The sequence below is a fragment of the Procambarus clarkii genome, chromosome 42, assembly GCF_040958095.1.
Source record: "Procambarus clarkii isolate CNS0578487 chromosome 42, FALCON_Pclarkii_2.0, whole genome shotgun sequence".
In the NCBI taxonomy this organism is placed as follows: domain Eukaryota; kingdom Metazoa; phylum Arthropoda; class Malacostraca; order Decapoda; family Cambaridae; genus Procambarus; species Procambarus clarkii.
The window spans coordinates 4,945,334-4,958,519 of NC_091191.1; the positions used below are offsets into that span (position 1 = coordinate 4,945,334).

General features: G+C 47.8%; 1 protein-coding gene and 1 long non-coding RNA gene across 3 annotated transcripts in view; one reads left to right on the forward strand and one right to left on the reverse strand.

Moving 5' to 3' along the window:
- LOC138373584 (uncharacterized) overlaps positions 1–13,186 on the forward strand; it is a 432,068-nt gene that overhangs the window by 30,684 nt on the left and 388,198 nt on the right. The gene's annotated exons all lie outside the window — the stretch shown is intronic.
- Positions 1–13,186, reverse strand: part of LOC123752258 (putative neural-cadherin 2) — a 302,071-nt gene that overhangs the window by 8,595 nt on the left and 280,290 nt on the right. The window contains exons 16-23 of the mRNA XM_069339829.1: positions 12,771–13,019; positions 11,070–11,374; positions 9,790–10,489; positions 9,033–9,308; positions 7,593–7,693; positions 6,136–6,297; positions 1,398–1,589; positions 1–18 (exon numbers count right to left, since the gene is read on the reverse strand). The exon at positions 1–18 is cut by the window's left edge and continues 161 nt beyond it. Of these exons, the coding sequence (XP_069195930.1) occupies positions 1–18; positions 1,398–1,589; positions 6,136–6,297; positions 7,593–7,693; positions 9,033–9,308; positions 9,790–10,489; positions 11,070–11,374; positions 12,771–13,019 (2,003 nt within the window). The remainder of the gene's footprint in view (positions 19–1,397; positions 1,590–6,135; positions 6,298–7,592; positions 7,694–9,032; positions 9,309–9,789; positions 10,490–11,069; positions 11,375–12,770; positions 13,020–13,186) is intronic.

The window sequence follows — 13,186 nt, forward strand, 5'->3', positions numbered from 1 at the left end:
AAGGTCGCCGAGCCATGTCTGAGGGTGAACGAAGACAGTCGAGAAGGTTAGACCGATACATTCACCGTCTCGCTCTCTGATGGAATACAAGTGAGAAAGTCTGCAGGGATGGATCAGGCAGAGAGGCTTAGAAAATTGGGTTACAGTATATAGCTGTTGACTTAATGACTGAGGCGACGCTCGCCAGGGTGACAAGTTAAGGTCGCTTGGAACACAAGTTAAACTCATCAAAGAACGACGTTAACATTCTGCGCACGAGTCAACTACGCAGGTATTATGCATGACAACTGCGCGAGTGTGTACTGCACAGGACTCTGGCGTGACAGGTATTGTGCACGAGGTGTTCCGAAAATATGGTACTACGCCTGGTGAACAGGGATATGAAAAACAAGGAGAAATTGTGCAAGACAGACAATACCGGCTAGAGAGAGAGAGAGGCAGACAAGATTTACGAAAGAGGGAAATACATTAAAGCAGTGTTCACCAATCCTCTCCTCCCTCCTCCTCTAAATCATCATTAACAAGGTAACAAAAATCACTCGGCAATCGACTTCAATGCAAAAACAAGACACTAAAAGTCATTGACGGATTATCAACCAAAATATAAATTACATCAACACACACACATTATAATTTTGACAAAAGATAGGCATCACTGCTATAAACAACACTTTGCTGGGTTACTCTAGTGAAATCATATTCCTTTCTGCTAATTACAATGGACAAGCATGAAACACCAGTTAATTAAAGGCAACGAGACAGTTTATGGGCGATGTGTGTATTCACCTACTTGTGCTTGCGGGGGGTTGAGCTCTGGCTCTTACGACTCGCCTCTCCACTGTCAATCGACTGTTACTACTAACTACTTTTTTTGTAAGTGTCTCTGAGTTCCAGTGTTTTTTTTTAGTAATTTTTTACAGACGCTGTTGTGTTGTTTGGAGACCGTTGTGATCTGTTCAAACACTGTTTATGATCTGTCTCGGACTGTTAGCGATATTCCATTTGTTTTATCTACTTTAGTGTGTGTGAGGACCGTCTTGCCTGTTTGATGTGATCATTACATATGAGGACCTTACCTAGAGCGGATATTATCTTGGGTGGACCTTACCTTAGGTCCACTCAAGCTAGTATTAACTCATGTAGACGTTACTAACGACTTCACACTGAAAGAAAATACCTCCGTCACCTACTTCCCTCTCCTTCTCTCTCCCCTTCCCTCTCTCCATCCTTTCCCCCCCCCCCCCCCCCCCTCTCTCTCTCTCTCTCTCTCTCTCTCTCTCTCTCTCTCTCTCTCTCTCTCTCTCTCTCTCTCTCTCTCTCTCTCTCTCTCTCTCTCTCTCTCTCTCTCTCTCTCTCTCTCTCTCTCTCTCCCCCTCTCCCCCTCTCCCCCTCCTTACCTGGCGGCAGTGACGGAGTGCCAGTGACCGTCTGTGACCTCAGCCCGGGCGAGGCAGAGTGACCTAGCTGGGTCAGGCTGGAACTGCAGCTGCACACACAGCTGACCATCCAACAGCTGCAGGCTGAAGCTGTCTCGACCCTGCTTCGACGACACCCCGACCAGCTGCCCGCGCAGCCGTCTCGTGCGGAACCTGAAGCAAGAACGGCAGGTGGTGTGGGTACAATGTGGGTGGTGGTGTGGGTACACTGTGGCTGGTGGTGTGGGTACAATGTGGCTGGTGGTGTGGGTACACTGTGGCTGGTGGTGTGGGTACACTGTGGCTGGTGGTGTGGGTACAATGTGGGTGGTGGTGTGGGTACAATGTGGGTGGTGGTGTGGGTACACTGTGGCTGGTGGTGTGGGTACAATGTGGGTGGTGGTGTGGGTACAATGTGGGTGGTGGTGTGGGTACACTGTGGCTGGTGGTGTGGGTACACTGTGGCTGGTGGTGTGGGTACACTGTGGCTGGTGGTGTGGGTACAATGTGGCTGGTGGTGTGGGTACAATGTGGGTGGTGGTGTGGGTACAATGTGGGTGGTGGTGTGGGTACAATGTGGGTGGTGGTGTGGGTACACTGTGGGTGGTGGTGTGGGTACAATGTGGGTGGTGGTGTGGGTACACTGTGGCTGGTGGTGTGGGTACAATGTGGGTGGTGGTGTGGGTACAATGTGGGTGGTGGTGTGGGTACAATGTGGGTGGTGGTGTGGGTACAATGTGGGTGGTGGTGTGGGTACAATGTGGGTGGTGGTGGCTGGATATAATAGAAAGGATACAATTTACAATTCCTCGAAGATCAATCAATTGATGTTATAATATATAATAATAATAGTAATAATAATGCAACATACAGATAATAGACAAAAATAAATAATAAACATACAAATACGTGTAATTATTGAATTAAAACTGATATTTTGACAGAAAGAGAGAGTCAACATCTTCAAGAAATGCTTGTAATGCAATCCTTATCTTGATGCAAATGGCACTGCTAAAGAATTTTGTGATTATATATATATATATATATATATATATATATATATTATATATATATATATATATATATATATATATATATATATATATATATATATATATATATATATATATATATATCACAAACCTAAAACTTGGGACATATTTCAAATATACCTGAAAGCTTTAATGGTCCCCAAGCCATAAATCACTAAGAACTCCATGACCTGACCAGGACTCCCCTCCTCCCTCCCTGTCCCCCGAGTACACAGTACTGACACAAACGATCACTTGGTCATAGAGTTCTTAGTGATTACAAATATATATACTTATCAAATTTATTTCATGTCCAATGGTATTGATTTCGTACGAGTACATCCAACCTCTGCTAACGTAAAACTCATTATGTTCAAGTATACGAACCTCGTCAAAAGGTAGCTACCAGAACGAAAACATGGAGCCGATAGGACTGTTTAGCGTCATCTGCGTCGCCGGATATTCAAGAGGTCCTACAACACTCCCGAGGTTAATGCCAAGAAGAGACGATACTAGCCACGTCTCGTGGCTAGTCTAGTGGCTATCTTCTTCTTTTTGAGGTTATCTTGAGATGATTTCGGGGCTTTAGTGTCCCCGCGGCTCGGTCCTCGACCAGGCCTCCACCCCCAGGAAGCAGCCCGTGACAACTGAGTAACACCCAGGTACCTATTTTACTGCTAGGTAACAGGGGCATAGGGTGAAAAACTCTGCCCATTGTTTCTCTCCGGCGCCCGGGATCGAACCCGGGACCACAGGATCACAAGTCCAGCGTGCTGTCCGCTCGGCCGACCGGCTCCCTAGCCACGATATATAGCAACTAGACTAGCCACGATAGTAGTTATCATGGCTACATAGTGGCTAACCACGATAATCATCATCGGATTCATCAACAATTCTATCGAGGGATAAGTGACTGAAAAACATTCAGAAAGCAAGACTTACTATCATCCTGGAAATCAGGACACGCCACGAGGAGCGGAACAATGCAGTTCGGACAATCCGGAGCAGGTATTTGTTCCACCAAGTCGTCAAGAGTTAGCGCGCCTGGCCAACAACAGTGGAAGCTTTCAAGAGAATTGGAATAGTTTCTGCCGCGGTTACCGGATCTGTCTGGCTGTGTGGGGGGCCTTTCGGGCTACGAAGACACACGGCCTCACAGACCAGGCAACCATCAGGGAAGGCTGGCAACTAACCAGGCTGCGAGAACTCTGGCAATCAACAGGTAAGTAGACTAACCAGAGCTGTCTCAAAATTATCGTTGGGAGGCGCAGACTCCTTCCCTTCCCACCCCCTCTTTCCTATCTACGTTTCCTCGCGATGTTGGTGCGCGAAGTAGGGGAAGGGAAGGGGGAGAACGGGTGGAAGGGGAAGCTACTGCAAGGAGACTCAGACTCCCCCCCCCCTCCTCCTCCCTACAACCCGCCCACGACGTCGACAAAATGTGTGCCATAATTGCTAGTGGGACGAAAAACAGCAATGTTATTCCAGTGAGTATTTTGGGCACACGCGAGCGTGCGTGCGTGTGTGTGTGTGTGTGTGTGTGTGTGTGTGTGTGTGTGTGTGTGTGTGTGTGTGTGTGTGTGTGTGTGTGTGTGTGTGTGTGTGAGAGAGATACCCAGCGTCCCGCCCTGGGCCTTTGACAGGTGAGGAACAAGGGGTAAGGTACGAAAAATGTGGCACTATTGGCGACATTTGCTGCTCGTCTTCCTCTCCCTCTCATTTCCCCTTCTCTTCTCCCCGTTTCTTTTCTCTCTGCGTCACAAGCAATTCCATTAATGTAAAAAAAAATGTCCTGCCTATTTTTCTCTGTTAACTAATGGCGCGGGATATGAAGGTAGGAACGTCTCCCTCTCTACTTGGTTTGTGTTATGGACGCCCAGTGGCAGGAATAATGCCGTCCACTCCAGCACTATCCCCACCTCCCACTCCACCACTATCCCTCCTCCCACTCCAGCACTATCCCCACCTCCCACTCCACCACTATCCCTCCTCCCACTCCAGCACTATCCCCACCTCCCACTCCACCACTATCCCCATCTCCCACTCCTCCTTGCCGGTCCATAGAGGAGCAGGAGGCGACGAGCCATGATGGAGTGTGAAGTCTACACTGAAGGTCCCGTGGAGGGCCAGGCAAGAATGGAAATAATTCCTGCTATATTAATTTCTCCCGCTCTCGATGAGAGGAAGCCTGTCACTGGGCGTTTTGAGACCTCGAGTATCTTCTACTGACCTCTCACCCCCCAGGATGCAACCCACAACAACTGCCTAACTCATGGGTACCTTTTCACGACTATGTGGACTAGTAGGCCACATAATAGTGCGAACTTCACACAGGTAGCGGGTGAAAAAGAGACGTGCCCAACCATTTCTGTCCTGCCCAGGGATCAGACCCGGGGATCCTCCATTGCGAGTCGAGGATGTATGCTTCCTCGAGTATCCGTTATATAGACAAAGGTAAACTGTGTAGAGCTGTAGGGAATGTGGCTCATCAACACACCAATCAAGGAGCTCCATATAATTCAGGAAACCCATGCTGATGTTTACACCAGGGGAGTACTTATGACCACATAAATTAACATCCGACGACACCTGAATCTCTTACTTGATGTAAATCCTGTAAATCACACAGGTAGTGAGGCGAATGTATGTATGTGTGTGTACTCGCCTAATTGTGCTTGCGGGGGTTGAGCTTTGGCTCTTTGGTCCCGCCTCTCAACTGTCAATCAACTGGCGTACAGATGCCTGAGCCTATTGGGCTCTACCATATCTACATTTGACACTGTGTATGGAGTCAGCCTCCACCACATCACTGCCTAAAGCATTCCATTTATTAACTACTCTGACACTGAAAAAATTCTTTCTAACGTCTCTGTGACTCATCTGGGTACTAAGTTTCCACCTGTGTCCCCTTGTTCGTGTTCCACCCGTGCTGAAGAGTTTGTCTTTGTCCACCCTGTCAATTCCCCTGAGAATTTTGTAGGTAGTTATCATGTCTCCCCTTACTCTTCTGTTTTGCAGGGATGTGAGGTTCAGCTCCTTTAGCCTTTCCTCGTATCTCATTCCTCTCAGTTCCGGGACGAGCCTGGTGGCATACCGCTGAATCTTCTCTAGCTATGTCTTTGTCTCTAGCGTGCGTGCGTGTGTGGTGTGTGGTGTGTGGTGTGTGGTGTGTGTGTGTGTGTGTGTGTGTGTGTGTGTGTGTGTGTGTGTGTGTGTGTGTGTGTGTGTGTGTGTGTGTGTGTGTGTGTGCGCGCGCGCGCGTGCGTTTGCGCAATGTCAACAAAACGACCGTATCTCGTGGTCTAACACAATATCACAATACAGTGTTAATATTGTGTAAAGATACTAACACAAATATCATAATACTGTTCAAACCACCATGGCCTGTGATTACCTCCCTGGCTCCTTGTGGTGGTTCCAGGAGACCCTGGCCGACGTCTTATAACCGGGACCCGGATTCAATAAGCATCTCCTTGTGAACCTGTACATCTTGTCTCCATCCCTGGCGGTTTTGTTTACGTTTAGTAAAGGTTTATGAACTCAGAATCGCCACCAAGAGGCAGTTTACAACAACATTCGCCTGGGCTGCTTCAATGCTCAGAGTCAGGTTTGTAAATACTTGCCGTACAGACCTGCTGAAGCCTGGTCTAAGTCTCTGACCAGGTGTCTTAGAGTGATGGTGAGAATACCTTAAGGTGATGGTGGTGGTGTAGCCGAGGGGCGTGAAGGAGAGGGCCAACTTGACGTAGCTGTTGACTAAGAAGGTGGCGGGCGTAGTGGGGGTGGCACAGTCTTGTCCGTGCCACCCGGGCTGGCACTCGCACCGCAGCGACCTGGGAGACCCCTGGCACCTACCATCAACAAGAGAAATATACATGGTAAGACTCCAGAGATAACGGGCTCACCATAGCCCGTGCTACATGGACATTTCGTTCTGAGTAGCTAAATCTAAAACAACTCCAGAGAGCAGCGTATAGAAGGGGTCGAGTCTCTGTACACACCTCGACCCCTATACTCCTCCTAAAATGATAGTACTTATAGTAAATAGTATATAGTTATTTATAGTAAATCATATATGATGGAGCGTACAAAAAGAGACTGTTGCAGCCAGCAATGTTTATGATTTATATTATTATTAAATTTATTAAAAAAACACGAAAAAGAAGCCAAAACTAAAATTAAATATTCCTAGGCCTAGTATAGCACATATATGTACTATATTAGGCCTAAGAGTGTAGATGAGGCCCAGGATTGCTTGTTAAAATAGAGTTTGTCGTTACCTAACACTTTTTTGAAGGGGAGGGGGGGGGACTCCAACAGTCCATTTTTGAACGCTTAACTTGTTGCTGGAAAAAAAAAAAAATCTCATTACTGGAGTATGGCCCGACAGATTTACTAAGGTTGGATGCCAGTAAGGTTTAAGGCATTGTGAGAATTACTCTATAAACAGGAAAAAGGACGTATTATGTTGCATGATACAACCAGTTTCCTCGCCTAATCCGGCGCATATCTTACGGAATAGACTAAACCGTTAAAAAAACGCGACATACTTGCACAAATTATATAACATTATATATATTATAACATATTGACGTTTTCCCCACGGAGTGTTAAATGGACACTAACCCACGACCAGTATGACAAGTGATTTCTTGCTTTCCCTAAGACTGACTGACCTACTGAAGGAAGGGAAGGGAACCATCAGGGGGAAAGCGCCAAGCCATTAGAACTATATAGCACTGGGAAGGGATCAGGATAAGGATATGGGATAGGATGAGGGAAGGAAGGAAGGAGTCCACCGAGTTATCCAGAGACGTCTTCGCTTGCACAAGGCTTTCCCCTGGCTTATAAAGGGTCATCTCCCCCCACCGACTAATCAAAGAGGTCGGGTGAGGAAAGAGGAGGGAGCGACTAATCAAAGAGGAGTAGGGTGACAGAGTGTCACCCTACTATTTTGTCACCCCTCTTTCTGAATAGCCCAGGGACCCACTGGGCTTCCCTGTGACCTCCTAGCGCCCCTGGTAACCCGTGACCTCTTAAGTCGTCTACATCTTCAGCTCCACTTGTGTGATCCAAATGACCCCAGCCCCACAGGTGACACCGGCCTCCCCCCCCCCGTCCAAGGTGATCTTAGATAACAACACACCTGCCATGTAGGCCGCAGTGGAGGCCGTCTGAGAGGCAGTCGGAGGCAGCACACCCTGGAGAGCTGCGCCTGCTGAGAAGTGCATCACCCAGGTCCACTAGCTGCACGGGAGAGAGGGAGAGAGATAATGTGAGAGCAAAAGGGTAATAGAGGAAAATGTAAAAAATAAAATACAAGAAAAATAGTGAAGATAATTCACTAAAATTAAATTCAAGGGTTCATTAAAACTAATAAAATAAAATGAAATAGTTGTCTAGTTCATTGAAAGTTTTGAGCTTCTAAAAATAACAAATATAATGAGAACCGAGTTTTAAATGTCTTTTGAGAAGCACTTTTCTCAGCTTGATGCTCTTCCACCTCCCTAAGATTATACTGGATCCTAAAGACAATTAGTAGTGGTATCCAACCACTTGGGCTGGACAGCAGAGTGACTGTCTCGCTTCATGAAGGTCGGCGTTCAATCCCCGACCGTCCAAGTGGTTGGGCACCATTCCTTCCCCTCTTTCCCCCCTCACGTCATATCCCAAATACTTATTCTGATTCCTTCCCAGTGCTATAGAGTCGTGGTGGCTTGGTGCTTTTCCCCTGATAATTCCTTCATTCTATTCCATCCCAAGTGAGGTTACCTTGAGGTGATTTCGGGGCTTAGCGACCCCGCGGTTGCTAAGCCCCGAAATCGAGGAGGCCCGGTCCTCGACCAGGCCTCCTGGTTGCTGGACTGGTCAACCAGGCTGTTGGACGCGGCTGCTCGCAGCCGAACGTATGGGCCATAGCCTGGTTGATCAGGTATCCGTTGGTGGTGTTTGTCAAGTTCTCTCTTGAACACTGTGAGGGGTCGGCCAGTTATACCCCTTATGTGTAGTGGAAGCGTGTTGAACAGTCTCGGGCCTCTGATGTTGATAGAGTTCTCTCTCAGAGTACCTGTTGCACCTCTGCTTTTCAACGGGGGTATTCTACACATCCTGCCATGTCTTCTGGTCCCATGTGCTGTTATTTCTGTGTGCAGTTTTGGGACCAGCCCCTCTACTATTTTCCATGTGTAAATTATTATGTATCTGTCCCGCCTGCGCTCAAGAGAATACAGATTTAGGCTCTTTAGTCGGTTCCAGTAGTTTAGATGTTTTATCGAGTGGATTCTAGCAGTAAAGGATCTCTGCACGCTCTCCAGGTCAGCAATTTATCCAGCTTTGAAAGGGGCTGTCATTGTGCAGCAGTATTCCACTCTAGTGAGCACTAGCGTCTTGAAAAGTATCATCATCGGTATAGCTTCTCTAGTGTGAAAGGTTCTTGTTATCCAACCTGTCATTTTCTTGCAGTTGTGACGGCTACTTTATCTAACCTCGGCTACTACGGCTACTACTACCCTCGCCTCAAGTGTGAAACAGCTCAGAAAGATCGTCAGAAACGTTCAATTAGAACAATATTAATACTAAAACTCACCTCGCCATTCATTCTTAGGTTCCTGATACATCCCCTGAAGGGCACTGGACGCAACGGTGCCGGCCAGCCATACAAGGTGTGGGCGGGGAGTGGGTGCGCCAGCCCGCCCACCTGTAGCGGCTGGTCTGTGTTGAGCATGCGGGCTTCTTTAGGCAGTCTGACGGCGCCCCTGCAGGTGTGGGCGTCCGGGGGCATGGTGTGGGCGTGGATGGAGGGCGGCGTGGGCGGGACGTCGAGGCTGCCGCCGGAACACAGGTCCACTATCATCTCCACCAGCTGTTGGAGGACGAAATGATGGGATAGAGAGAGGAAAGTTATTCTCTGTATTTGTGTACATTCCGGTAATCAGGGGACGGGGGGGGGGGGGGGGAATTCCGGTACTATAAGTAAACATGTACATTTGTAAAGCACGGATAGTACAGTTGTACATTCCTGTACCTGGTGGGAGTAGACGACTTGTTGCATGATCCTACTCGATAACAATACAGAGTCCACAGGAAACCGATATACAGACACAGATAAACAACAAAATGAAGACGAGGAAGAAGAGACGAATTAAAAAAATATACAAATATGCTCTTCCAAAGACAGAGACATCGATTGAGACGGTAATGTAATTAATTAGTTACTAATTAATTGTAAGAGTAATTAAGATGCAAGTAATTAGTAGCAGAATAACCTCGGCCGACCCGTCTTTGTTACAGGCCTCAGGGTTGTGTACTTTACTTATTCAAACAAATTTTCCCTCAGAACTCACCTCGTCCTTCCATATGAGGTCTATCCTGTGCCAGGTGTTGTCGGCGAGGGTGTAGGAGGCATTGAGGGAGAGAGTGACGGCGCCGCCTCCGAGGTCCAGCAGCAGCGAGGGACGACCTCCTCGCACCTCCAGCAGCATCACGTCTCTCCTCGTCCTCAACGGCTCGTCTGCAGAATCACTAGGCTTCCTAGGGGCTCCGACGTGCGCCATTTCGGTGGATTTCATGGGGGACTTTTCTATCTCGATATCTCCTCTTAACGCCTTTTCCAAGATGTCGTCCGCTCTTCCTAGCGCCTCCTCAAAAGTGTTGCTAGATCTTAAAGCCCCTTCTAAAATCTCACTTATCTTCCTTGGGGTATTGTATACCAAGTCTTTTTTCTTCGTTTCGGTAAGTGTTTCAATCCCATTCTTGTTTCTGCTGGTGGTCTCCTCCACGTCGAGGGACTTCTCGGAGACCACCTCCACCTCCTCTTTTTCCTGCTGCTGCTCCTGTTGGGGGCCAGAGTAGAGAAGCGTGCCGTCAGGGGAGGCGGTGAGAACCTCAAGACTGAGGTGGACTTCGGCGCAGGCGGGGACGGGTTCAACCCACGCCCAGCCACCGCTGTCTGCGGCGCCCCCGCCTCCTGGGTCGGCTGCGCCCTCGAAGTACCTGCTGAGGACCTTGCAGCGTGAGCCCCAGGTGCCGTAGGGACATATACACCTGTAGGGGGGAGATCACAGACCATCTTAGCAGATGATCACACTGTTACTACCGCCAGACACATCTATGAAATGATACACCTATTGGATATTAATATGTATATATTAAATGAGATAAAACGAGAATAACCCCAAAAAACCATACCAATTAATTTAATAAATCCAATTTATAATGTAAAAAAATATACAATTAAACTGGACAAGACCTATTGTATAGTTTTAATTATTCGAGAACTAATGCAATCATTATTCAAATAGATATAAAACCCAAGATATCAGTTGTTACACACGAAAAATCACAATTTTAGTTTATAATCAGTAGTTAAACATTAGTTGTTTTTTTCCTCTCAGGAAAAGGAATATGCACCGACAGAATCTGTCGTCCACGACGGAGGCGGCGAACGGCTGCCCGTTACACCACCAGGGTATAAATGAGGGACTGGCGGGAGAATTGGGCACTGAGGCCCGTGTCGGGTGTAGATAGTGTCACCCCTGAAGCCCGTGTCGGGTGTAGATAGTGTCACCCCTGAAGCCCGTGTCGGGTGTAGACACGGGCTTCAGGGGTGCCTACAACAGCTCACCTAGTGCCCGAGGGCGTCGGTACACAGCGCCCACCGTTGAGGCAGGTGTGTGGGGTGCAGGTGTGGCGGTAGGTAGGTTTGGGCGCCCGACACCCACACCCACGTTGCAGGTGTACCCGAGGGCCGACCAGGGCAGAGGTACGGGAGTCTACCACGCTGTACCCCTCCGCCAGTACCGTCTGCGACCAGCACCCCCCCAAACACTTCCTCCTTCCCCCGCCGGGTGTGTGGGCGGGGTTGTGGGCGGGCTCCTGGCACGCGACAACGCCCACATCTTGTATGTCAACCCCCAACGCATGGGCAAGCTGGAGGACAACCAAAGATGCACAATTAAATCTTAAAACTTTCATTGAAATCTAAAAATATGCCACATTCTAGCTAGAATTTAAAAAAAATAATCCAGAAAACTATCAGAATACATCGCAATGATAAAAAAAAAGAACGAGACATTGACGGTAAAAATGATTTTAAAGTTGACAGATAAATATGACAGGTGTAGGTTATACGAGTCAAGATACTATACTAGGATAGTGTACTAAGATAGTATACGATACTATACTAGGATAGTATACTAAGATAGTATACTAAGATAGTATACTAAGATAGTATACGATACTAGTATACTATACTAGGATAGTAGTAGTAGGCATCCATCAGTCTCAGGAGACTATGGAGTTGCGCTCTGGGGTCGGCCTGGCCTGGAGTGGCCTCACCAGGGCGCAAAGCCAGGGTAGGTTGATTCGGAGGAGAAGCTGTTACCCAGGCAGCAGGTCCCCCCTCTCCACGGTGCTGAAAATCTCCAATGGAAAGGCATACGCCAATACGATTGGTTCCAGCGCCGTCGCAGAAACTGTGAGAACACCACTAGGATACTATACATCCCCCCGTTTAGATAGTACCTATTGTGACGATCGTCAATAGTCAGAATTCGTACGTTCTTAGCTTTTAGATAGTAGTATACTGACTAGTGAGAAATTACTTTAAAATAAATAAGGCTAAAGACACAAACTTAAATATTCCTAGGCCTAGTATAGCACATATATGTACTATATTAGGCCTCAGATATCGTGTATTAGGCCTAGGAGGAGGTTAGGTTACTTTAGCTTGCCAAAGCAACACAAGTAAACAAATTTTTTTCCTGTTTGTCCAAATCAATAGTACAGATTTCTACGTTCTAATTTCGATATACGTTGGTATATATATATATATATATATATATATATATATATATATATATATATATATATATATATATATATATATATATATACTATGGTCCTCATCGTTACTATAAGTACTATCAAAACGGGAGGATGGGCTGAACAATTGCACTCCCGTCCACCGCGATCACTCACAGATGACTTACATGTTCCTGAAGATTAGCTCGACAGGCCACCTGAACACGATCAAACACGTTACAAACCCATTTTTACTTCCCATAAGATTGGAGATTCGGGAACGTATCCTGCGTTGTGGAACACAAATTAATACTCACACAAGTTTCCTCCCTGCCTGCTGTACGAGGGACCCACCTGCTGCCTGCTGTACGAGGGACCCACCTGCTGTGCGAGGGACCCCTCCTGCTGTGCGAGGGACCCCTCCTGCTGTACGAGGGACCCACCTGCTGTACGAGGGACCCACCTGCTGTACGAGGGACCCACCTGCTGTACGAGGGACCCACCTGCTGTACGAGGGACCCACCTGCTGCCTACGGTACAAGAGGATGTGACCGAGGTTGTGAACGCCAGGGGCCACCACCCACACACGGGTTGCGGTTGCCTTTTGTTTGATCGTCGTCCGCGACTCCTCCTGCTGACTGGACGCCACCCGCACGCCCTCCCACTCCCGGCCGCCCACGCCCTCTTGGTTCACCCACGCCCACACGCCACTGCTCGCTTCAATCCACGCCCTGGAAGCCTCCGCCAACTGGTCCACGAGAGAGGACCCTCCCTGCAGAGAAACAATCGCTGGAGGAAAATGCACGCACCAAGCACTCAACACCGATGTAGAGAAACACCAAGATGGCGGCAGATTGGATTGGGAGATGACGATGAGATCCTGAAGAATACTTAAGGATCTTAATTAATTAAGCCCTGGAGTGCGACAAAATTAAGTCC